The 23,367-nt window shown below is 44.2% G+C and overlaps 1 protein-coding gene across 8 annotated transcripts; it reads right to left on the bottom strand.

Moving 5' to 3' along the window:
• Window positions 1-2,502: 2,502 nt before the first annotated feature.
• LOC310683753 (neuropeptide FF receptor 1-like) lies at window positions 2,503-21,287 on the bottom strand. 8 transcript variants are annotated; one of them, XM_083454100.1, is made up of 7 exons: window positions 15,487-18,433; window positions 15,350-15,402; window positions 9,426-9,650; window positions 8,251-8,315; window positions 6,178-6,507; window positions 4,888-4,987; window positions 2,503-3,446 (listed from the first exon to the last, which is right to left on the bottom strand). In XM_083454100.1, exons 4-7 carry the CDS (start codon window positions 8,279-8,281, stop codon window positions 2,558-2,560), a joined length of 1,350 nt encoding a protein of 449 aa, XP_083310226.1. In that variant the 5' UTR covers window positions 8,282-8,315; window positions 9,426-9,650; window positions 15,350-15,402; window positions 15,487-18,433; the 3' UTR covers window positions 2,503-2,557. The 8 variants fall into 8 exon arrangements, with proteins under 8 accessions (XP_083310226.1, XP_083310225.1, XP_083310224.1 ...); XM_083454099.1 differs by having other exon boundaries at window positions 15,350-15,419; window positions 15,498-18,433; XM_083454098.1 differs by having other exon boundaries at window positions 8,251-8,318; window positions 15,350-18,433.
• Between the last annotated feature and the right edge of the window lie 2,080 nt (window positions 21,288-23,367).

Raw genomic sequence — 23,367 nt, 5'->3', positions numbered from 1 at the left:
CTACTTGCACTGGCATGCTTTTGAATTTCTAGGTTGGGAGACACTGGCACAGAGGAACGGGAGCTCACCCCCTCACATGGATTTAAACTTTAAAAACTGTATTCATTGTAAAAGTTTGGTTTCACTTTGGATTTCAGTCATGTGTAATACTATTTTGCAATTACTTGTTTTCCATAGACTTTCCAAACATTGATCAGAACTTCACTACCAAACCAGTTAAAAGATCTGTTCTGTAACAAGCCTGAGTAGTGTACACCAGTAGTTTTCACTGAAATTAGAAAGAAATATATGATACGCTAGCTTAATAACTAAAAAATAAGGGGCCAAAGTGTTGAATGTCACCACTTTATAACTTGCTATATCTCTCTCAGCTTTTATTGGATCAGTCTGAAGTTTAGCATATGCAGAGTGTTCAAGTACATAATGCAAGTACATAATGCAAATTTCAAGTTATTTGCCTCAAAGAGGCCATCTTTATAAGCTATCGGATGTTGAGACTTCTAATGATGGGGTCTTGCTTTTTCTGCTCGCCTTAACTATGGGGACGATCCCTGTGCTCCTCTAATCCTCCATCAACCCATTGCTTCTCTCCAGGAGATGGAGTCACAAAGGCAGACACCAATGTGGGCACTACCATCTGGACATTGTGTCACCTTCAGGTGGTTTCAGATTTGTCCTTTCTCATCCAGGCAGCGTGACAAGAGATTAGGAAGGGGAACAACATGCTTTTCTCTGGCAAGCGGATTAGTGACCACAGTGTCACCATCTGCAAATTGACATGTCACTCAGCACCTTATAGAATCTTAGATTTGTGTTTTGTTTTCACGGCTCCTTCTGGGTTGTTTATTTAATACAGGAGTTGGTTCAAGCTTTGTCGATCCAGATGATTCATGACTATGTTTTGTTACCTATTTAGTAAGTTTGTTCAGTGAGTAACAAAGTTTGTTGGCTTCTTGGGGATTATTTCTATTTTATGGAAAAGAATTGTTTGCTGTTAGAAACCGCTAGCAGCTGAAACAACTTTTGTTTAGCAAATTAAAACTGGAGGCACAAAAGATGATCTCATGCCTTGTATACCAAGCCAGCCATTGCACAACCAGCACTCTGCCTCCTGCAGACGTCATCTCATCAGGAAGTGTTTTCTGCACAATACAGGCGTCAGACCTTCAGTGTGGTCTTTGGAACACAGGTGCTATCTTTATGGTCTTTTCATCACCTAATGAACACCCTCCTTTCCTTTCAAGCCTATTAAGTGAAGCTTGTAATCCCAACCTGTATTTGTATTGGGTTTTAAATTGTACCTATTTACTGTATATTCTGCATCCCTGCTCATTCTGCTTGCCAACCCACTGCCATTCCCCCCACATAAATCCCCTTGAGCTTCCCATATGCAAATCTCCCACTGTACTAATGTACATTACTCAACTCTCAATTATTTCCCTCTCAGTTTCCTTCACCCCTGCTTTGTTCAGACTTCTGTCACTGTTTTAAATCACCTCTTTCACCCTGCCAGTGTCCCTCCCTTCCCACTCCCATGCCATGACCATTGTAGCTGTGCAACTTGCCTTCTCTTTTGCTCCACTAATGCACCAGGGCTTCAGGAAAAGCCAGGGTTGTGATGCGGCCCTACAGATCCTCCCGTGGAGGCTGCAGGATGGCAGCCTTATATTCTTATGTATAGAGGGAGATATATTTTGTCTTTTTATCACTTTGGAATGTTTTATGGAAAGCAATTAACAAAATAAAACAAATTCTTCTCCCCACCCCAAAGGAGGCAAATCCTGAACAGTAATGAATGAACATTAGTGTGCTGCTAGATGGGGCCAAAGGTCCGCCTAACCTGCGTTGTGTTCCCAACAGCTGCTAGTCTGATCAGCACCAGAAACAAGTGGGGAGTGAAGATCAGCATGGGGGAAAAGAGGGGCATGAAGGTCTCCACTCCCTCCCTTGTTTATGATGCTGATCTTCACTCCCCACTTGTTTCTGGTGCTGATTTCCACTCCCTGCTATTTCTAATATTCTTCAAGTGAAGATCAGAATCAGAAATAAAGGGAGAGGGGGGAGTGAAGCTCAGGATGAAGGGGAGAACAAAGATTCGGGTTGGGATGGAGGGGCGTGAGGAGCCTTGACTGAATATAAAAAGCACCCTTAACAAACTACAGCGGGGAGTACCAAGTTCTGATTCGCTTAAGGTGCCAAAATTTCTGGGACCGGCCCTGTGATCAAGGGATCCCTGAACTTGAGCCTGGCAGGTGAGATTGCACTGGATCAGATCCCACAGCACCAGGGATCTAACAAGCAGCAGCTTTTTGGGACCTTTTCTAAACCTGCAAGTTGATATCTCTTTTAGGGTTTTCCCCCTGCATGTCCACCCCCTTTCCACCTCCCTTTTAATTTTTTTTAAAATTGCCAAGTGCATAAAACTGAATGTGCACAAGTTAAATGCCTGCAAGTTGCGAGTTACTCTCCGTCCCCTCAAATTAATCACATAATAGTCCACGATAAGTTTTGTTCTCTTATTTTGCCTTATTTCCACACACACACACCCCTCAATGTTTTAGCAGTTTTCTGTCTTCTCCCAAGCCTGATTAATTCCGCGATAAGTCATTATCTTATCAATGTCCTCTAAGCTGAGGCCGGGGCACTTGGGCTGAATGCTCCTGGAGACGAGAGGGCCAGTGTTCTGAGTGTGCCGTGAGGACACTGAGTTACAAGAGGTTGCCTCTGCAAAGACTTTGTTGCACATCCTAAAACTGGTGGGCCCCTGTGACTGCTCAGAGTAAGTTTCCTGGTGTACCTTCTCTTGGGAGCAAAGGTGGTACTTAAAAGCTGCCTGGAAGCCCCGCCTGAAATTCTCATTGTAGTAGCCATAGATGATTGGGTTGATGCTGCTGTTAGAGAAGGCCAGCCAGTGGGCAAAAGGGAAGAAATAGCCAGTCAGTAGGTCTAGGTGGTCATCTTCCAAATTGTTATAATCCACCAGCAGCATCAGAGTCCAGAGGGGCAGCCAGGAGATCATGAAGAGGAGGGCCACCAAGACCAGCATCTTGATGACCTTGATTCTCTTCTTAGGCGTGCCATTGGCTTTGACAGGGCAAGTCAGGTTTTGGGTGATGGGCGCTGTGGAACGGCAGAGTTTCAGGCAGATGCTTCCATACATGAACAAGATGAGCATCAAGGGCACCAGGTAGATGTGGACAAATAGGATGGTGGTATAGACTTTTCTCATGCTGCTGTCAGACCAGGCTTCGTAGCACGCATAGAGTGGGTAGGTGGTATTCTTGCCATCACTCAGCACCATGTAGTGGTCCTCCACGCGACCAACAGTGAGCATGATGGCAGAAGGGCACATGATGGCGATGGCCAGGAGCCACACCACAACAATAATCACCACAGCCTTCACAAGGCTGAGCCTCTCCCGGAAAGGCAGGACAATGCAGTGGAATCTGGAAGAGTAAGAAGCAGAAAGCATTAGCAAGAGCAAACCACAGACACGTCATCCTCCCATGAACTGGGGAAGGAAGAGCTGTGTAAATAACTCTTGGCTCAAGGCACCAATGTGTTAAATAAATAAATGTGTTTTAAAGCAGGACTTCCGTTCAAATAGGCCCATTTCACACATTAATCTCATGTGTAGCAGGAAGGAGTGCACACCTTCATTGCCACTAGCTGGAGGATGGCAGCAGCCTGCTAACTACATGACCTGAGTCTATGCGCAGAAGAGACCACAGTTTAGTGGGAGAATGCATGTGTTGCGTGCAGGTAGCCCTCCATTCAATCGCTGCCATGTCTGGTTAAAGAGCATATCAGGTTGCAGTGTTGGGGAGACCCCAGAGAGATGCTATACAGGTGCCAACTCCTAGGAGCCCAATATTTTTGGAGAGGTGCCCCCATGTTTAAAAAAAAATCAGGGCATGGAGGAGGCCGAGCATGGAGCTTAGCATGGTGTGGATCCTCCTCCTCCTCCTCCTCCTCTTCCTCCTCCTCCTGCCTTGGAGGAGGAGCCAATGGTGATGGCAGCAGGAGGAAGAGAAGGCTGATTGTGGAGCCAAGCGGGGCACAACTTCAGTGTCTGGCAGCTCCTCCTCCTCCTGCCGTGTAATGATGGGCAGGTTTGTATAAGGGGAGATGGTCTTTCAGGTAGCCTGAACCTAAGCTGTGTAGGGCTTTACAGGTCATAACCAGCACTTTGAAATGTCAGTTCCAAACTTGCTAGTGTCTAGTGTAAATTCAAGAGTAGTTCTGAGATGTTGATTTTACTCCAGGGAATGCACTTCTGAATAATCAACATTCGATGAGGGTGGGTAGGCCTGCCATTGCAACCATCATCCTTCCTAGCATGGAGACTCCATTAAGTTTTGATGGTGGCAGCAACAAAGAGCTGGTTTTCCATCTATAGCTTAGGGATTCCAACTTTGAATTTCTGGCCTGATTTAAAGGATACCACATGTCAAAACTTTAGAGCCAGGGAGCTGTTCCAAGAGTGCTCTCATTGCTCACCTATTCATCTCTGAGCACAAGCAAGCTTGAACCAGAAGCTGGCTGCATCAGCTGTCTGACTACTCACAAGGTCAGCATGAAAACTCTCTCCTGAAAAGGGGAAGGTTTGCACTTCTTAAACATTGATCTTTTTATTTATAATGTCAATGCAAAGCATCTTCAACAACCATTAAAAGTTTAGACAGCCCTCCCAAAGCATGGTGGGCAGGGCAAAATTGGGGGCTGAGCCAACAGTTGATTGGCTAACATGCTGCAAAATCAAGAGGCAGGTCAACCTTCAGCTAAGGAACATGTCCACCAGTGACCCATGGATATCCAGTGTGTGCAAAGCAAAAGCAAATTCATTCTCGTTTGTTGTAATACCCACAATGAAACCAAAAGCCTTACCTTTCCACGGCTATAGCCACGAGGGTGAAGACAGAAGCAGAGACAGACATTCCTTGGACCAGGCCGCTCATGGTACAGATAACCTGGTTGAAAGGCCAGCCTGTCATGTAGGAGATACACAGAATAAGTCAACTTCCTGTGATTCATAAATAGGGCATTTTTAATTTGCAAAGAGGTTTCCATTACCATAGGAACCCAGTGCTGCATTCTTGATAAGACTGAATATCTACCTACCTACCTACCTACCCATCTATCCATCTATATATCATCTGTCATTGAATTTGTTACTCATTTTACCTTGCCCAGGGCAACCCAAAGCAAATTACAACCAGACAATAAACATAGATACATTAAAACCAAGAGGAAATAGGCATATCTAGAAGGCAAGGATCAGCACCTCTGAACATTTACTGTATTTACTTGAATCTAATGCTCACCATTTTTGGCCAAATTATGTTGTGGAAATTAAGGTGCACATTAGATTTGATGGCACATTCACATTCACCAGCAAATACTTTTTTGGGGTTTCAAGGTTCAGAAAACTGAGGTGTGCATTAGAGTCGATGGCGCATTAGACTCGAGTAAGTACGGTATTTCTAGGGCAGATTTACCACACCAAAGAACAATGGGAAGAAATCACAGAGCTGAGCATTCTGCCTTCCTGAGCATAAGAAACAAGCAAGGCAGTCCTGCTTCTCTGCAGTGGTATTTCAACACTTTAGAGATGTGTTTTATTCTATTTTTTCTTTGTTCAATTTGCTAATCACCCTTGTCAGTGAGAATCCCAGATCAGTGTACAAAAACATGATTTAAAAAATACATTCAACCAAACCATTTTAAACCTTGCTCAAGACTTTGCAATAATCACCTTAATGCAACCAAAAACACTCCCAATACATCTGATCTAGAAGTGCATAAAACTATCCCAAAGGCTAGTGCAAAAAAATGGGTCCTAAGGCTCCACCAGAAACCCAATTTTTCACTGTGAACTTATGAAACTGCCCCCTTCCAAGTCCACCCAGTCCAACATTGATTGCACCTGACTGGCAACAGCTCTCCAAGGTCCCAGTCAGAAGACAGCCTTTCACATGGAAATGTGTGCAATGGAGCCCCTCCATGCAAAGTTTGTATTCTGTCACTTGATTCTAGACCATCATAGGGAGAGGGCTTACTGAAGTGGCAGAGGAGAGGAGTCTTAGACCAGCCTTCCTAAACTGGTTTCCTGGCAGGCAACAGCATGCCACTTCTGAAAGCCCAGTTTCCCCACTTCTGCCATAGAATGGCCCTCACCTGTGATCAGGTTGTCCATCAGAGTGGGTGGAACACAGAAGATGCCCACCAGCAGGTCACTGATGGCCAAGTTGAGGATGAAGAAGTTGGTGACAGTGCGCATACGCTCATTATTCACCACCACCATGCAAACCAAGGCGTTCCCAGCCATGCATGAGAGAAAGACAATTAGGTACGCCATGATGAAAATGGCAGCAACAGTAGGAGAATGTTGGTAGTAAGGGAGAAAAGTGCTATTGATGTGGCTTCCTGCAATCCATATTTCAGTCTCATTGGCCAATGTTTCCTTTGGGATAATGTTCTTCATCTCCATACTGTTAGCAGCTTCACCTACAAAGCAACCAAAACACTTTAAAAAATCTATATCCAAAGAGGCTGCCCTGCTCCCACAGAGATAAGTGGGTGGGCTTTTTACCACCTCACCTGGGTAGATACCACTTCATCCTAGGATGAATAATAGGCCAAGGGTGTGTGTGTGTGAGAGAGAGAGGGGGGGGGGAGAGATTGGGCAGATGCTGGAACCTGGAGAGGAAAGGACATCTTGATCTGTGCTAGACCTAAAGTTGTGAGCTTCCTTGGAAACCAAATGGGGAAGCAAGATCTGCTGGAGTGTTAATGCTGTGAACCCCTCCATCCTATGCTCAGGTTGTAGAGATGTGCACATAAAACCACATATTCTAAAGATGCCACAGTTTCCATGGCCCTTCATTCCAAGGAAACTGGACTCTGGGTAAGCACAGGAACCTCTGGAGTGTCTCCCTGCTTGGAGATTAGGGTACATGCAGCAATAGAGGCACACACTGACATGCATATAAAAATATCACCAAAACTAAATTTGGACAGAGGGAAAAAATCTCATTTCAAAATTGCGTGTGGAAATTCTTACATAGAGAATTATTAATGGATTGGTTACAGTATCACCAATTAAATGATTTTTTTAAGGTAGACCAAATAAAAAAAGGTTTTGATACAGTGAGATTGAGGTTTGAAATAGATCTGTTGGGAAATAATGTGAAAGTGTTGTCAAAAATGTACAAATTACTATTAGAATGGTATACAAAAGATGATGAAGTTAAGGCAGTCATGATACATTGGGCTAGAGATTTTGGGTACAATATTCAGCTTGCATCTTGGGAAAAGTTATGGAAAGAGGAAATAAAATTTACTGCATGCTCTTCGTTGAAAGAAAACTATATGAAAATGGTGTATAGGTGGTATTTAGCACTGAGTAAAATTGCAAAAATGTACAAAACGAATTAAAATTTATGTTGGAAATGTAAAGGGAAGGAAGGTACGGTACTTTTTATCATATGTGGTAGACATGTACACTGGTAAAGGCTTTCTGGGAAATGATATATAATTAATTAAAGAAAATGTTTAAAAATACATTTGTTAAAATACCAGAAGCCTTTTGGGTAGGTATAATAGGTGAAGAGATACCAAGAGAGGACAAAAGACTTTTTATGTATGCAACGACGGCAGGGAGAATGCTACTGGCCCAGAGATGGAAAGAAGGAGAAGTACCAACAAAAGAAGAATGGCAGACGAAACTGATGGAGTAGGCAGAGATGGCGAAACAGACGGGGAAGATCTGAAACCAGGATGATCACATATTTTTAAAAGACTGGAGTAAATTCTTAGTTTATTTAAAAGAGCACTGTAAACAGTTAAAATCATTGGCAGCGATGTAATGACACTTGTAATGTGGAATTAATTATGGTAACTATGGGCATACAACAGATGGACAATGGTAAAAGATGCAGAAAATTTATTCTTAAATATGGAATCCATGGAGGGAGGGAAGGAGGTCCGAAGGTTCAAAGGAACCTTTTATTTTAATGTTTGTAATGGTTAAAGTTAAAATGTATAAAACGGCGATAAACCAATACAAATTATATAAAAAAGGAAATTTTTACATAACTTTCCAAATTTCAAATTGTACGGAGATATCAGGAAATGTTCGGATTTCCTGATTTCATTTCAAACTTCTTTGATCTGCAGAACTGACACTGTTACTGGCGCCACACAACACTCCTGCACTGGTAAGAAATCAATATTTGAGTGCGGCAGCACCTACACTTTTGAACTCCTTGCCTCTTGACATCAGGCAGGGACCTTCACTGTCTTGTTTTTAGTACCTGCTTAAAACATGTAAACATGTAGAAGTTACACGTGTTTTATCTCTTTTTAGCTACTGTTGACTTTAAGCACATTGTGAACATTTTAATTGCCAAGTTTTACTGTTTTTTCGTTAATAATTTTAATGTTTGAGTTTACATTTTTGTAAACCACTTAGGTTCACATGCAGACAAGCAATATATGCATTTTGTTCAATAAATAAATAACTTTATTGTCTCCAATAGCCCTTTTGTTTTCAGGGTCTTGGAGGAAAGATACAATCACAGCCTGATCCCACATTCTATATTCAGATAAACTTTTGGTTTAGGGTTCTTAAATGAATACATTGCTTCTCATTTAAAAAAAAAGTCTCAAAGTGTTTTACAACCAAAGTTAAAAATTCACAGAAACATTATTTAAAAACAACTTAACAGGATAATAACAAATCACTGAAGCTGCCAAAATGCCAGTGAAAACAAATATGTCTTTGTCTGACACCTAACATTATAAAAATAAACATTTAGACTACAATCCTATATTCACTTATTTGGGAAGGAGTCCTTTTGAACTTAATATGAAATGCTTCTGAGTAGAAATATAAAAGGTTGCACTGCAATCATTCTTTTGCATAAGCCTTAGTCCAGAAAGTATCATAGGAAAGAATTTGGGAGCTCTCTCTCTATAAACTGGGTTGGGGAGAGAAGGGGGACACAGGAACAAAAGTACAGCAGCTGGGCTTTTAAGAACAACATCTTTCTCACAAATAAATCACATTTATTGCAAAGCTGAATCTTCAACATGCAGCTTGTTTTAAAGCGTCTTCTAGAGGCAGCAATTGAATTCAAAGCAGCTTTCGCACCTGATCAATATTTCCAGTTCCTGGAGATAATTAAATATTAGCTTTTCCTAATCTGTAACACTCATGACCCAGAGGGTCCCTTTTCCCACCCCCACCCCCCAGCCAAACTCTTTTTCCAATACATTTCATTATTGGCACAATCAGATTCAAGGCTTGTTTAACACATAATAATGGGAGGCCAGAAGCATCAGTTCAGGAAAACGCAGCTTACTAAGAAAATTGCAAAAATTGCCCCAGTTTGTCCAGAAAACATACACTTTGCACCGCTTACCTGTTAAACCGAGGTCATTCCATTTGTAATATCTGTCCCCTACTCCGGTCTATCTGGAGGTTCTTAAGGAGGTTTTACAGTTCCATTTGCCCAGCAAAAAAAGCAATCACATTGTTTCCACGGATACAGGAAGATTTGCTCCTTGCTGAAATCCGATGTTTTCTCCTGAATGGCATTTGATCTTCTTGTGGATTCTCTCAGCCTTGTATTCCTCACTTCATAAACCTGGGAGCAGGTAACATATGATGTCATTGCCACCCACAATCTATCAACATTTGCTTCCACAAAAGATACCTTAATGTACTTCTAGGTCATTAACACACTTGCCACCCAGCTTTGCATCATATGCTGATCAGATCCTGACGCATCTGCACATAGAACATTAGCTTGCATGCAGAGAAGAATCTGCTTTAATTCATTCATTTGCTGGCCCTCTTCTTGAAAAGAGTTAGGAGGTTAAAAAACAACAACTAAACACAGATCCCTGCAAAACAAATGATGAAGCTGCTTTGGAAATGTATGTTGGATAAAGTACACTGTTATTTTCCCATTGTAGAAAGATATGAGTGCAAATTGCATCAAAAGCAGTGTGATGTGCCTTTACTTATGCCTACATACAGATTGAGCAGAAGATGGAAGGTTTGCAGCATTAACACTCCAGCCGACCTTCCTTCCTCAATGGTTTTCTTCAGATTGACCATAGCATATCATAGAATCACAGAAGTATACAATTTTAAAGTTGGAAGGGACTCTGAGGGTCATCTATTCTAACCCCCTGCAATGCAGAAATTTCAACTAAAGCATCCATGATAGATGGCTGTCCAATCTCTGCTTAAAAGCCTCCAATAAACCAGAGTCCACAACTTTCCAAGGGAAGAGATGCTGAAGCCTTTTTACCGTTACCTTTAGAACTGAAGCTGAATTCTGGAAGATTCGGGACACATAAAAGAAAGCATTTCTTCATGCAGTTAGACTATGGGGCAGGAGAGACTGCAAGAATACGTGCTCGGAGGATGATGGAAGAGCAACAGCATCAGGCCAGAGCAATGCAGGATGGGGTGGTGAGGCTCCCCCTTGAGTGGAGTGACTGGTGCATCATCTGAATCACAGTCTTCCTCAAGCTGGCACTGGGACCCCAAGGGAGGGGATAGGACAGAGACTGGCTGCAGGAGGAGACGAATCCTAGACAGGAACTCAGAGTTCATTAGACCTCAGTTAGTTAGATGGTGGGTTTTGCACTCTCACCTCCGCCTTTGAAATTAAACCAAATATATAAGAATACGGAAAGCCATCATAAAAGTTCTGTGGGAGATTCATTCACAATAGGCTAGAACAAAAACAAACTGTTGTCTTTGAGCAGAAGGTTTGGTTTTCCTTTGATCATGGTTTCTATTGTGACAGCACTTTGAAAATTTTCTCCTTTTTTACAGTGTACAATTTGCACTACCCTGCTGCCTTTTCCTTGTAGGCCAATTTTATTTGATGGAGTCCATATTACAAACAAACAGCAACCTCTTGCTTTTAAGTCAGAACTTCCCTTTCCCTTCTGCTTTGAAAACTGCTTCACTGCTGATCAATTCCACCTTTGTCAAGATTTTGTAAACAATGAAAGCAGGCTTTCTCAGAACCAAGCATCCTAGAACAAACCAAATTGCATTGCATAACATGTTGGTTAAGTGCTGTGAAGGCAGACTCTCTTGCATTTGACTCTACTAGTTCAGCTCAGCATTTCAGCCTATGAATATGTCCTGAGCAGCATCTAATCCTGCTGTGTAGGATCCATCTTCTTCTTTGGTGATCTCTTGTAGCCAAGTAAGATTGTCTTCCATGAACACGGTTTTAACAGTGAGTCTGTGAGTAGGTGACTGTGAAGGCCAATTCTGGATCCACACATCCTTCCACAGTGGGGACATAGGTTTCCAGGTGGGAGTTGATCACAGTGAGGGTTTGCCAAACATGCCTTCCTCTTAGCATGTTTCTCCCTTTCTTCCTGAGTTTGAGCATCTTCAAAGTCCATGACACCTTTGGTAAAGGCTGTTCTCCAATTGAAGCACTTGAGGGCAGTGTTTCCCAGTTGTCAGCGTTTATATTACTTTTTAAAGATTTGCCTTGTGGAAGTCTTTAAAATTCTTTTAAAAAACTTTCCATTTTTAAGTTCAGAATAGAGTTGTTGCTTTGGAAGATGATCAGGCACCCGAACAACATGACCATTCCAATGAAGTTGATGTTGAAGAATCATTGCTTCAACACTGGTGATCTCTGCTTCTTCCAGTACACTGGCATTAGTTTGCCTGTCTTCTCAAGTGATGTGTAAAATTTTCTGGAGACACCATTGATGGAATCTTTTGAGGAGTTGGAGATGGTGTTTGTAAGTGGTCCATGTTTCACAAGCATAGAGTAAGGTTGGTAGTATAATAGTTTTGTAAACAAGCAGTTTGGTTTCCCTGCAAATGTCCTGCTCCTCAAACACTGTGCACTTCAATCGGGAGAAAGCTGCACTCGCAGAGCTCAGGCGATGCTGGATTTCGGCATCAGTGTCAGCTCTTGTGGAAAGGTAACTCAACCATTGAGTTGGATTTGTGGCGCTGCAGAGGGGTTGTTTTGTGCCTGTTGGTGCAGCACTTTGGTTTTTTTGATCAATGTAGGATCAATGACAGTTATTGTGGCCTCATTGTGGGATAAATTTCTGGTACTAGGGCCTAATGCCACAAGAAATGTCATTGACTCTACAACCCAGACATAGATGTTGTTCTGGATGCATCCAGGGCAGGGTGTTTGGAGAGGGACTCCTCCACTGCGCATGTGCCTACTCTTTTTTATGCTCAAACAGTGTGCTTGTGGATCTGAATGTGACCCACAAGGCCTGTTTTTATTTACAGCTCCATTCTCACACCTTCTTCTCACCTGTCCCCACCCCAGATTGCAGCAAATGTGGGGGAAAAGCAAGGTTCTGCATTTTGCCCACATGATGCCCAAATCAAAAGGACATTTCAAGAGAATCACTAGCAGCAGTAATGATCTCAATCCCCCTCCAGTACTTCTTTTAAACTTCATTTTCCAGCTGCTAAATATTACAATGCTAGTGGAAGAGGCGTGAGGTATGAATGGAATTGGCCCACTCTCAAATACTAACAAGTCGCTGAGCATTACAGTCATTTAATAGAATGTCGAGCCACAGTGGTGGGTTCTGACATCAGCGGCACAGACAGCAAAGTAATTTGTGCAATTATATATGCCATTTCACATGAGGAGGAGGCTGTGAAATAAGGGCTCTAATTGCAATGACTGTGTAATACGTTATAAGCTTTTTCTCTCCCAAAAGAGAGTGACTGGTGGGGGTGTGGAGAACAAAATTTCCAAATGGTGGTAAAATATGAACATTTAAGTCCTGTAGATATTTGGATTAATCAGTGAAGCCAAGCTTCAATCCTCAACAGTCTGAGCCACTGATACATACAGCAAATTTCCAGCTGGGCTTCTGACACCATTGGCATGCCATCAGTACTGTAAACTCCTGTCAGGATTATTTATTGGGGATCTATTGTACTCCCTGAGCACCTTACATACAAATCAATTACAGTGGTACCTCAAGTTACAGACGCTTCAGGTTACAGACTCTGCTAACCCAGAAATAGTACCTCGGGTTAAGAACTTTGCTTCAGGATGAGAAGAGAAATCGCGTGGCTGCAGCAGGAGGCCCCATTAGCTAAAGTGGTGCTTCAGGTTAAGAACAGTTTCAGGTTAAGAACGGACCGCCGGAACGAATTAAGTACTTAACCTGAGGTACCACTGTAGTTCTTTTGCATAGCAACCTCCTGGATCTCCCGACCAGCACCTGCCTGCAGCTGAGCGGGTGGGGCAGGGACCAGGACTCTGAGCAGGCAGGCAGCATTGGAAGCACCGGCTGCTGAGGCAGCTGTAGAAAGACTGCCTGCCTGCCTGCCTGCCTGCCCTAGGCGTGGGGCTGCCCCTGAAGGACCCACACAAAAAGGCCTTGTTCCTTTGGGGGCGGAACTCTCATGGCTTAAAATTAGCTTCTGTTCTTTAATACAAAAGGAACGGAGTCCGCCTGAGTCTGCGGCCTACAATGAATCGGCCAAGCCTGCCTGCCTCACACACCCTCTCAGCTACATATGTCTGACCATACAGAGCGGCCATTGACTGTGACGGGTTGGTGAGATGGCGGAAAGCGGGATGTGTTTGCTATGTATGAAAGCTGCCAGTCGTAATTGGAGAAGAAGACATTTTTAGAATAAAAGCAGCATTCTGCCCAGTGCCCTTTCTCAAGGACTCTTTGGGCCGACTGAGGTCCGAGGACCAGGCAAAGGAGGTCAGAACCTTTTCCCTCCCCCCCCCCAAACACTGACAGGAACCAGGGCCAGCCCCGCCCCCCCCCGGCTAAAATTCTGGTTTGAATGGGGGTGGGATTTTAACTTGGGAGGGTGCTGTTTATTGGGTGAGGGTTGTTTGAAACTGTTCTTAAGTGCTATATGTTAGTATGCATTTTGTATTTGTGTTTTTTGATTTTATAATATCCTACAGCCTTTTCAATGTGTTTGTGGGTGGGGGTTATTGTCTCGTTGTTTTTGTTTAAACTTTTCCCCCTTTTCTTCTGCTCCTTTTTACCCATTCTAGTGTTCCTTTTCTTCCCCTTTTGTATTGGTAAGTTCAATGTTGTTTGAATTTTCCCTTTTTTAAAAAAAATTAATAACCTTTCAAAGAAGAAGAAGAAACAACTGAGCAGGGGACACTTTCCCCCCAAAAGTGGAGGCAATGAGAGAGGAAGTAGCAAGCAGTTGTTAAAAAGCAACCAGTCATTTTTAAAAAATAAAATAAAAAAGATGTTATAACCTGATGGCTACTTAGTGGGATGGAGCTGCAAAAGCACCAATAAACAGAGAAACATATGCAAGAAATATACCACCATCTGCATCTAAGCTGGTAGAGGCTAGTCTATGAGGACAAAGGTAGCCCTGCTCAAGTAAGATTGGTCTGTTGTCAACAGAGCCATAGCTGGGTGATCTTGCGCCCCTGGGGGAACCATCCAGGTTGCGCCCCCGCGCCATGGACAAATTACTGTAGCTCTTCTTTCCGCCTCTCCTCCACCCCCCAACCCATTCAAGTCACCTATTAAAAACCTTTCCTTATGAGGCAATAATCAATTAATTTATAGACATATTTATGGACATTTTAAAAGCTGATTTTGCCCCCTCCTTGCCTGTGCCCCTGGTGGGGGCCCACTTTGCCACCCTCTAGCTACGGCCCTGAGCAGAAGGCTGATCTATATAAGATGGTAAACTGGTATTTTCCATTAACATTTTAGCAGCCACTGACCCATTTGAAAACAGGAGCTGACTGGTAGTATTCCAAAAAAGACCAATCTGTAAACCGCGTTGAGATATTTCTTAAACATATAAAGTGGTATAGAAATTAAATACCTGCCTACCTGGGATGTTAGAGCAGCAGGCACAGAGCAAAGGTGGCTTGAATTAGTCCTTAGATGCCATGGTGGATTCCAGAACCAAGCTTAATCACTGAAATCACTACCCAAAAAAGCCTCCCATGCTAATAGTTTGGGAAGTGAGGGGTATAGGTGAAAATTGAGGGGCATGATAGTTGCCTTGGAAGTTAGCAAGGACACTGCAAGGACTTTAATCCCATCCTGGGAACCAGGAGTGACAACCACTGGTGCCTTTTGCTCTGTTTTTTTAGTGATACAACAAGGCAAAAAGCAAAACCTGAGAGAACACTCTACAAATGTTGTCTCGTGGAAAAAAACAACCCTTAAGAGTTATGAAGAAATCTGCTGCAAAAGGTTTTGACTTCTGCGACTGATTCCCTGCAACGTGAAAGAGTGATAGCACAAACAGTTGCATACAAAACACCATACAGATTACCTCCCTAGCCAAGCAAGGGATACTCACCTAAATGTCATTCAACCGTGGAATACCATTTTGACTGCGATTTTTGATTGAAGCTGGATAAGCCAATGATCTACAAGGCAGTACAGAGAGATGAGATTCAATCTCTGCAATCTTAATGTGAAAAGAGGGAAGATTACTCAATGCTCACCATTTTCTTTGTCCATTTGAAGTGTGACTTCATGTGTCTGACAGCAGTCACTCTCCAGTTGTCGCCATCAGCAGCTTGATCCTCAAAATGCTTTATTTGACTTTTCGGCAAGAATCTGCAAAGAGCTGGAACAAAAGAAGAAGTGTTCTCCTGCCTGCAGGTGAGCTTCATTGTGTTGACACCGAATAGGGCCTCTTCTGACGACTCGGTCACCGCCACCTGAAAGAGTCTTAGCACAAAAAGTTGCAGAAGGAACACAATACAAATTCATTTTCTTCCCAGCCAAGCAAGGGATACTCACCTAGATGTCCTTCAGGCAGAATGTCTCCATCTATATTGCTGCTATCATTGTGATGTAGTGTTTTGGCTTGACTTGGGAGGTATCGGAGCCTGTCACCACCTCTTCAAATTCAAGAGGACTTTCTAGTTACCATGTGTGTCCCTCCCGAAGCTGCGCGCTCAGTGGAAGAGGACGACCATCCCAGATCGAAGGAGTGTACCCTTCTTCAGTCAAGCGTATACGAGAGCTGCGCTCCCCTGCTCGAAGCTGCAAACCCCTGAAGGTCCATTTGTAGGAGAACGTAGGGTAGTCCAGCTTCCAAGACTCCAGACACATCCAAGTAAGGCACTATGTCTCAAATGGTGTTCTTGGAAGATGCTTAGCCAAAGGTTTGCAGGTTCTAGCAAGGGAGCGCAACTATCGCATGCCCTTGACCGAAGAAGGGGACCCTCCTTTGATCTGGGATGGTCGTCCTCTTCCACCAAGCATGCCGCTTGGGGAGGGACGCACATGGAGCGCTGAGGGATACAGCAGAATCCACCCCTTAATGCATTTGTCAATGAAATCCTAGGCCCTGATTTTAGAGTGATTACTCCCACAGCCACATCACGTATTGGTGATAGTTTGGCCTGTCCTGTTGCATAGTTACCTTTTGACGTCCGTTTCCCATTTATTATGTCATCTGGTCATTGCTGCTGGAAGAAAGGCCAGGCCTTTCATTACAGCTCTATAACCTCCTAGCATTCGTTCTACCTCCACTGGAATCCTCCACTTGCAGGACACATTGGAGACATCTTCCAGAGTTGAGGGCTCCATTTTAAGATGAGCATATGCAGAAGAATCCTTTATGGTAACAGGGCGCGAAGGGGCTTGCCGCAACCTGTCGCCACCTCTGAAAAGTATTGAACAGTTACCTTCCTTCAAGTGCAACGCTAGTTTCCGGCTGCAAAGTTACTGGCAAAGGAAGCTGACTGCTAGATCGGCTTTTAAATCGGGTATTTCAAATCTCTTACCTTCAGTGCTGGAGGATCCAGGGTTTCTTGCAGAGAGTCAACGCTTTGTGTTGCCCGAGTTATTCAGCAAAAAAAGAAGATGAAATCCCCAAACCTTGGGTATTAGCGCCAGAGAGCCACGTTACGCATCAGGGATAATTTTGCCTGGCCTGTTCCATAGTTACCTTTGGAGCTCCATTTCCCATCTCTTCTCGTAATCTTGCAGGTTCTGCTGGAAAGGCTGAGTGGAGTTGATCTTCTAGTCTGCTTCCTCATTTGATCCTCACAACAACCCTGTGAGGTAGGTTAGGCTGAGAGATAGAGAGCTGCTTCATGGCAGAGGGAGGATTTGAACTGTAGTCTCCCAGGTCTTAATCCACCCCTCTAGCCACTCTCAGCAACTTCCCTCAGAGAAAGCGCTTTCCCACAGGATCCAGGACTTGCCGTGTCCCTGAGCAGTCCCTCTCCAGTCGCCATCAGCAGCTTCATCTTCAAAATGCTTTCTTTGCCTTTCCAGCAAGTTTTCAACTTACCTATCTCTCTCTCCGTCCAAGGCAACCTGAGCCAACATGAAATTAGAAGGCGTGGTTTTGTCCTCTCCTTGTCTTCTTTCTTTTTTCTCCACATGCACATTTCTAGCTTCAGCAACAAAAAACTCCAACTTTCTTGTCAGGAAACGACTTCTCTAGTTGCCTCATGAAAGAAATGCCTTCTATTTTCTCTTCTCATTTTCCATCTGCTTGAAGCATATACATGTGCTCCTTCTTTTCATCCAAAGACTAGTTTGAAAGGTAACTCAAACTTGAGCTCATTTCATATTTCTTCATTTATCTTCCTTTTCTCTTGGCTTTTCCCGTTAAGTATTTTCCGTTTTCTGGATTCTCTTTAACATCTCCATCTTGGTATTTTTCTGAGTTTGTCCCTTTGAAGGGTGACTTTGTGCGCCCGGCAGTTCCTTCTCTTGGGGTGTGAAAAGCAATCCACAGTTCCTAGTTTCTCCCCAGCCCCGCCACAGCAATTCCATGGAAAGAGTTTTTTGATTCTTGGTTTGCTTGTTTGTTTGTAAAATACGTCCACTGTGACTCTGCAGGAAGAGGTGGCTTCATCTGAGTGTTGGTGACTTCATGTGTCTGGCAGCTCCTTCTGTTGCGTTGCGATCTAGAGTCACTAGCTTATCCACAGCTGCCTTCCACCAATCCTCCAGAAAATAGTGTCTTGTTTTTTGGAAGAGCGTTCATTTCATTTGAGCCTTGCAGGATCTTTGGAGAGAACTGGGAAGAGAAAACCAGAAGAGAAAATGGGAAAAACGGGAGAGCAATCCAAAAAACATTGCCTGAATAAAAAGAAACCAACGGGGTGGTGGAACGTGAATTTACCTCAAGCAGCACTGTCCTGGTGCTGGTGACTCACTGCAGGCTTTTTCTTGATGTATCAAGAGCTCTTCCTCACATTGCATCTTCTTTCTCATCAACTGAACAGATCTGCTTCAGGTACAGTGAGCTCTGCAAAGCTGGAAGAAAAGAGGAGCTGGAACAAAAGAAGAAGTGTTCTCCTGCCTGCAGGTGAGCTTCATTGTGTTGACACCGAATAGGGCCTCTTCTGACGACTCGGTCACCGCCACCTGAAAGAGTCTTAGCACAAAACGTTGCAGAAGGAACACAATACAAATTAATTTTCTTTCCAGCCAAGCAAGGGATACTCACCTAGATGTCTTTCAGGCAGAATGTCTCCATCTATATTGCTGCTATCATTGTGATGTAGCGTTTTGGCTTGACTTGGGAGGTATCGGAGCCTGTCACCGCCTCTTCAAATTCAAGAGGACTTTCTAGTTACCATGTGTGTGCCTCCCAAAGCTGCGCGCTCGGTGGAAGAGGACGACCATCCCAGATCGAAGGAGTGTACCCTTCTTCAGTCAAGGGTATACGAGAGCTGCGCTCCCCTGCTCGAAGCTGCAAACCCCTGAAGGTCCATTTGTAGGAGAACGTAGGGTAGTCCAGCTTCCAAGACTCCAGACACATCCAAGTAAGGCACTATGTCTCAAATGGTGTTCTTGGAAGATGCTTAGCCAAAAGTTTGCAGGTTCTAGCAGGGGAGTGCAACTATCGCATGCCCTTGACCGAAGAAGGGGACCCTCCTTTGATCTGGGATGGTCGTCCTCTTCCACTGCGCGCGCTGCTTGGGGAGGGACGCACATGGAGCGCTGAGGGATACAGCAGATTCCACCCCTTAATGCATTTGTCAATGAAATCCTAGGCCCTGATTTTAGAGTGATTACTCCCACAGCCACATCACGTATCGGTGATAGTTTGGCCCGCCCTGTTGCATAGTTACCTTTTGACGTCCGTTTCCCATTTATTATGTCATCTGGTCATTGCTGCTGGAAGAAAGGCCAGGCCTTTCAGTTCAACTCTATAACCTCCTAGCATTTGTTCTACCTCCACTGGAATCCTCCACTTGCAGGACACATTGGAGACACCTTCCAGAGTTGAGGGCTCCATTTTAAGATGAGCATATGCAGAAGAATCCTTTATGGTAACAGGGCGCGAAGGGGCTTGCCGCAACCTGTCGCCACCTCTGAAAAGTATTGACTAGTTACCTTCCTTCAAGTGCAACGCTAGTTTCCGGCTGCAAAGTTACTGGCAAAGGAAGCTGACTGCTAGATTGGCTTTTAAATCGGGTATTTCAAATCTCTTACCTTTAGTGCTGGAGGATCCAGGTTTTTTTGCAGAGAGTCAACGCTTTGTGTTGCCCAAGCTATGCAGCAAAAAAAAGAAGACGAAATCCCCAAACCTTGGGTATTAGCGCCAGAGAGCCACGTCACACATGAGGGGTAATTTTGCCTGGCCTGTTCCATAGTTACCTTTGGAGCTCCATTTCCCATCTCTTCTCGTAATCTTGCAGGTTCTGCTGGAAAGGCTGAGCGGAGTTGACCTTCTAGTCTGCTTCCTCATTTGATCCTCACAACAACCCTGTGAGGTAGGTTAGGCTGAGAGATAGAGAGCTGCTTCATGGCAGAGGGAGGATTTGAACTCTAGTCTCCCAGGTCCTAATCCACCCCTCTAGCCACTCTCAGCAACTTCCCTCAGAGAAAGCACTTTCCCACAGGATCCAGGACTTGCCGTGTCCCTGAGCAGTCCCTCTCCAGTCACCATCAGCAGCTTCATCTTCAAAATACTTTCTTTGTCTTTCCAGCAAGTTTTCAACTTACCTATCTCTCTCTCCATCCATGGCAATTTTATCTTGGTATTTTTCTGAGTTTTCAGTTTAAATTTTCTTGGCTAAACTGTTTTTTGCGTGACTTTCTCAAGGACCATCATCTGTGTACAATTTACTGTCCCTGTGTTATTAGGATTAAGTCTTCTTTGATTTTCTATTTTCCTTTAGTTTCCTTTTAATGTAAAATTTAATTCCTCTCCTAACACTTTTAAGAGATGAATACCTGAATAAGATATATGTCCACAGTATTTGAAATCAACCACAGCAGAGATCACAGGTAAAAATTACATGTGTCCCTTTTTAAAGTTGTAAGTGATGAATTTCAGCAGAATGAAATCCCTTCATTTACTCTAAAAAAATTCCCAATTGTTTTGTTAAGCAATCTTACCTAACTGTTTTGAGTTGCCTTTTCAAACCTGTTTCATCTTCCCCAGCCACCTCTCCTAATCACTCTGCCCTTTAGCTCCTTCAGCTCTGACCAGTGAGCAGGCTAACACCAGTATTACCGCCAGGGGCAGGCTCACTCACTGGAATGTGGCTCGCTCCTTCCGCCACCAGTAGGTCATAAGAACACATTAAAAAGTCCCTTGCAGCGTTAAGACAGTGGGTGCAGGTGTCTTTATTTTCGTCATGGGGTCACTTCAGGGCTTTGATGAGAAACGTCAAAATTTATATACTTTCCAAATTAATACATTCTGGTAATACAAGGGAACTGAATTAGTAATCCACCCAAATCTCATGGAACACGACCTGCACAGGAAAATAAGGGAAAGACTATGTGAAAAATAAGGGAAAGACTATGTGAAGAGGGACATGGGTGGCGCTGTGGGTTAAACCATAGAGCCTAGGATTTGCCGATCAGAAGGTCGGCGGTTCGAATCCCTGCAACGGGGTGAGCTCCCGTTGCTCAGTCCCTGCTCCTGCCAACCTAGCAGTTCGAAAGCACGTCAAAGTGCAAGTAGATAAATAGGTACCGCTCTGGCGGGAAGGCAAACGGCATTTCCGTGTGCTGCTCTGGTTCGCCAGGAGCAGCTAAGTCATGCTGTACGCCGGCTCCCTCGGCCAATAAAGTGAGATGAGTGCCACAACCCCAGAGTCAGTCACGACTGGACCTAATGGTCAGGGGTCCCTTTACCTTTACCTTGTGTGAGGAGGGGCTGGCTTGGATCTCAGTGGCCCCCATTGAATTCTGTGGAGCAAAGTAAATGGGCTGCAATCTGGGGCACAGTTGGAAAGGACAGCAGTTGCTTCTCACTCCTGCAACATTCTATGATAGAATGAATGAAGACTGGGTGCTTGTTTTTAAAAAAGTTGACCAAAAGGAAGAAAGCGGGGGCTCTTGTTTGTAGCATACTGGCCGTCTTTCCCTTGAAAATTGCTTTGTTGAAATATAATACCTGATTGGTGGATGGGAAGGGCTTGGAGTGACTGAAATAGATGTACAGCTCCACTAATTACAGAATACATTTCATTTCACTTTGAGGATTAAAAACCTCAGTGTTTGATGTTTAAGAATGCCTTTTTTTTGTTTAAGTGCTCTTTTCCCTGTTCTATCTCTGTCTTAATTTTAACCGCCATGACATGATTGCATAATTATTGTTGCTTGAAAACTGGGTAAATCTTAGCACAATGTGTAAAGTCACTTTCCAGATAATCATCACTGAAGTTGGACTGTTCTTTTACAGGAAAGCAGTTATAGGTGAAAGACCATGTGAAACTGCTTTGGGTATGGTTTTTTCCTGCTGTACCCCCAGTTGTGTAATGCATGGCGTCATTAATCCATTTGCCATTGCCAATAGATTTAAAACTCTCCTCATCAAAAGCATTCATTTAAAGGAATCTGCCTTGTTGGGTGCACTTCTTTCTTGCATTGTGCAAGGAAAACATTGCCATTGAGAGAGAGCAGGTGTGGATTTTTATGTGAAAAAGACTTCTCTAGCTCGTTGCTGGTACTGTTCGGAAATGCCTGAGCTGAACATATGCTCTGAGGCATCCTGTTCCTGAATCCTTAATGTACTCCTAGCTGGCTGGCCCACTATTGGGTGTCCTTGGGATTTGTATGTGTGTGTGTGTTTAAAGCAAAGCTTATCTCAGAAGTCTGAAGTCTGCTCACCCCTGTACAAAATTTCACTGGATTGCTACAGGATCTCAGCCCCTAACATGTGGAGGGCAACAAAGCCAAAGAGATTGAAGTGACAGAGGGGGCAGAATCAGAATGTCACCATCCTCTCCCTCCTTTGGAATTGTATGAAAGGAAACACCTGAATAAGGGGGGATGGAGGAAGGACGGAAGGAAGGAAGGAGCAGAGAGAGACAGAGAGGAAGGCTGAAAGGGTCTTGTGATACAGGGCCTCCCTCTCTAAGGACGGGGTGAGGAAGCTGTGGCTCCACTTCCCATTATCCTCACCCCCCACTGGCTGGGGCTGATGGGAGGGTCCAACAAATTCCCCCTGCCTGCTCTACAGACATGCTGCACTTGCTGTTGGCCTCCAGCTATGCTCTTCTTCTGCTCAGGTGGTGGTGCCAGTGGTGTAGCTAGCCGCTCAGTTGCCCCGGGTGGTGTGCATGCCCTGCTCCTTGGGGCGGGGCAAGCTGGGGCAGGGCGCGCCATGGCACCTCCAAGGAATCTTGGGAAGAATGCTCTTGTGCTCGAATCCTGCTTGCAGGTTTCACATGGAGGCATCTTGTTGGCCGCTGTGAGAACAGGATGCTGGACTAGATGGGCCATTGGCCTGATCCAGCAGGCTACTCTTGCCTTCTTAACATAAGAGCAGTAAGGCAGCCAGATTGGGGAAAAGAGAAAGGTAGAATTATACGAAGACTGGAATGAAACACAAAAAGTTACCTGCCCCAAAGGAGGGAGGATGGAAGATGTTTGCCTTTGTTTCATTGTGACCTACAATCATAGCTGTCTTCACTGGAGACTCAACCACAAACTCTGTGGTTGTCTCTGTGACTGCAAGGCAGCTAGTAAGTTAGTACTTTTTGGAAAAGACCTCAAGGCTTAGGTAGTTATGGGATGGCCAATAAGATAGCCCTTGAGTCAATGTTCAATGACTACCAACCCTAAAACGGTCCAGAAATAGAGAGGAAAACCTCCCCTTCAGGAGAGACTCATGAAACTATTGAAAAATGTCATTTTATTTACAGATGCAGAAGAGCACAGCCTGTCCCTAGAGCAGGGGTGGGGAACCTGTGGCTCTCCAGATATTGTTGGACTCCAACTCCCATCAGTCCCAGCCATCAGGGGTTGAGGATAATGGGAACTGGAGCCACTGGTTTCTCACCTCTGCCCTGGAGAAGGGTGCCCTGGACCACAAAACCCTTTCAGTCTCCCCTTCCCTCTCTCCTTACTCTGGTCCTTCCATTCATGCAATTTCAA

The sequence above is a fragment of the Podarcis tiliguerta genome (genome assembly GCF_965153285.1).
Source record: "Podarcis tiliguerta genome assembly, chromosome: 8".
NCBI lineage: Eukaryota > Metazoa > Chordata > Lepidosauria > Squamata > Lacertidae > Podarcis > Podarcis tiliguerta.
Note: the sequence above shows the minus strand (reverse complement) of the source record. Positions and strands in the feature narration are given on the sequence as shown.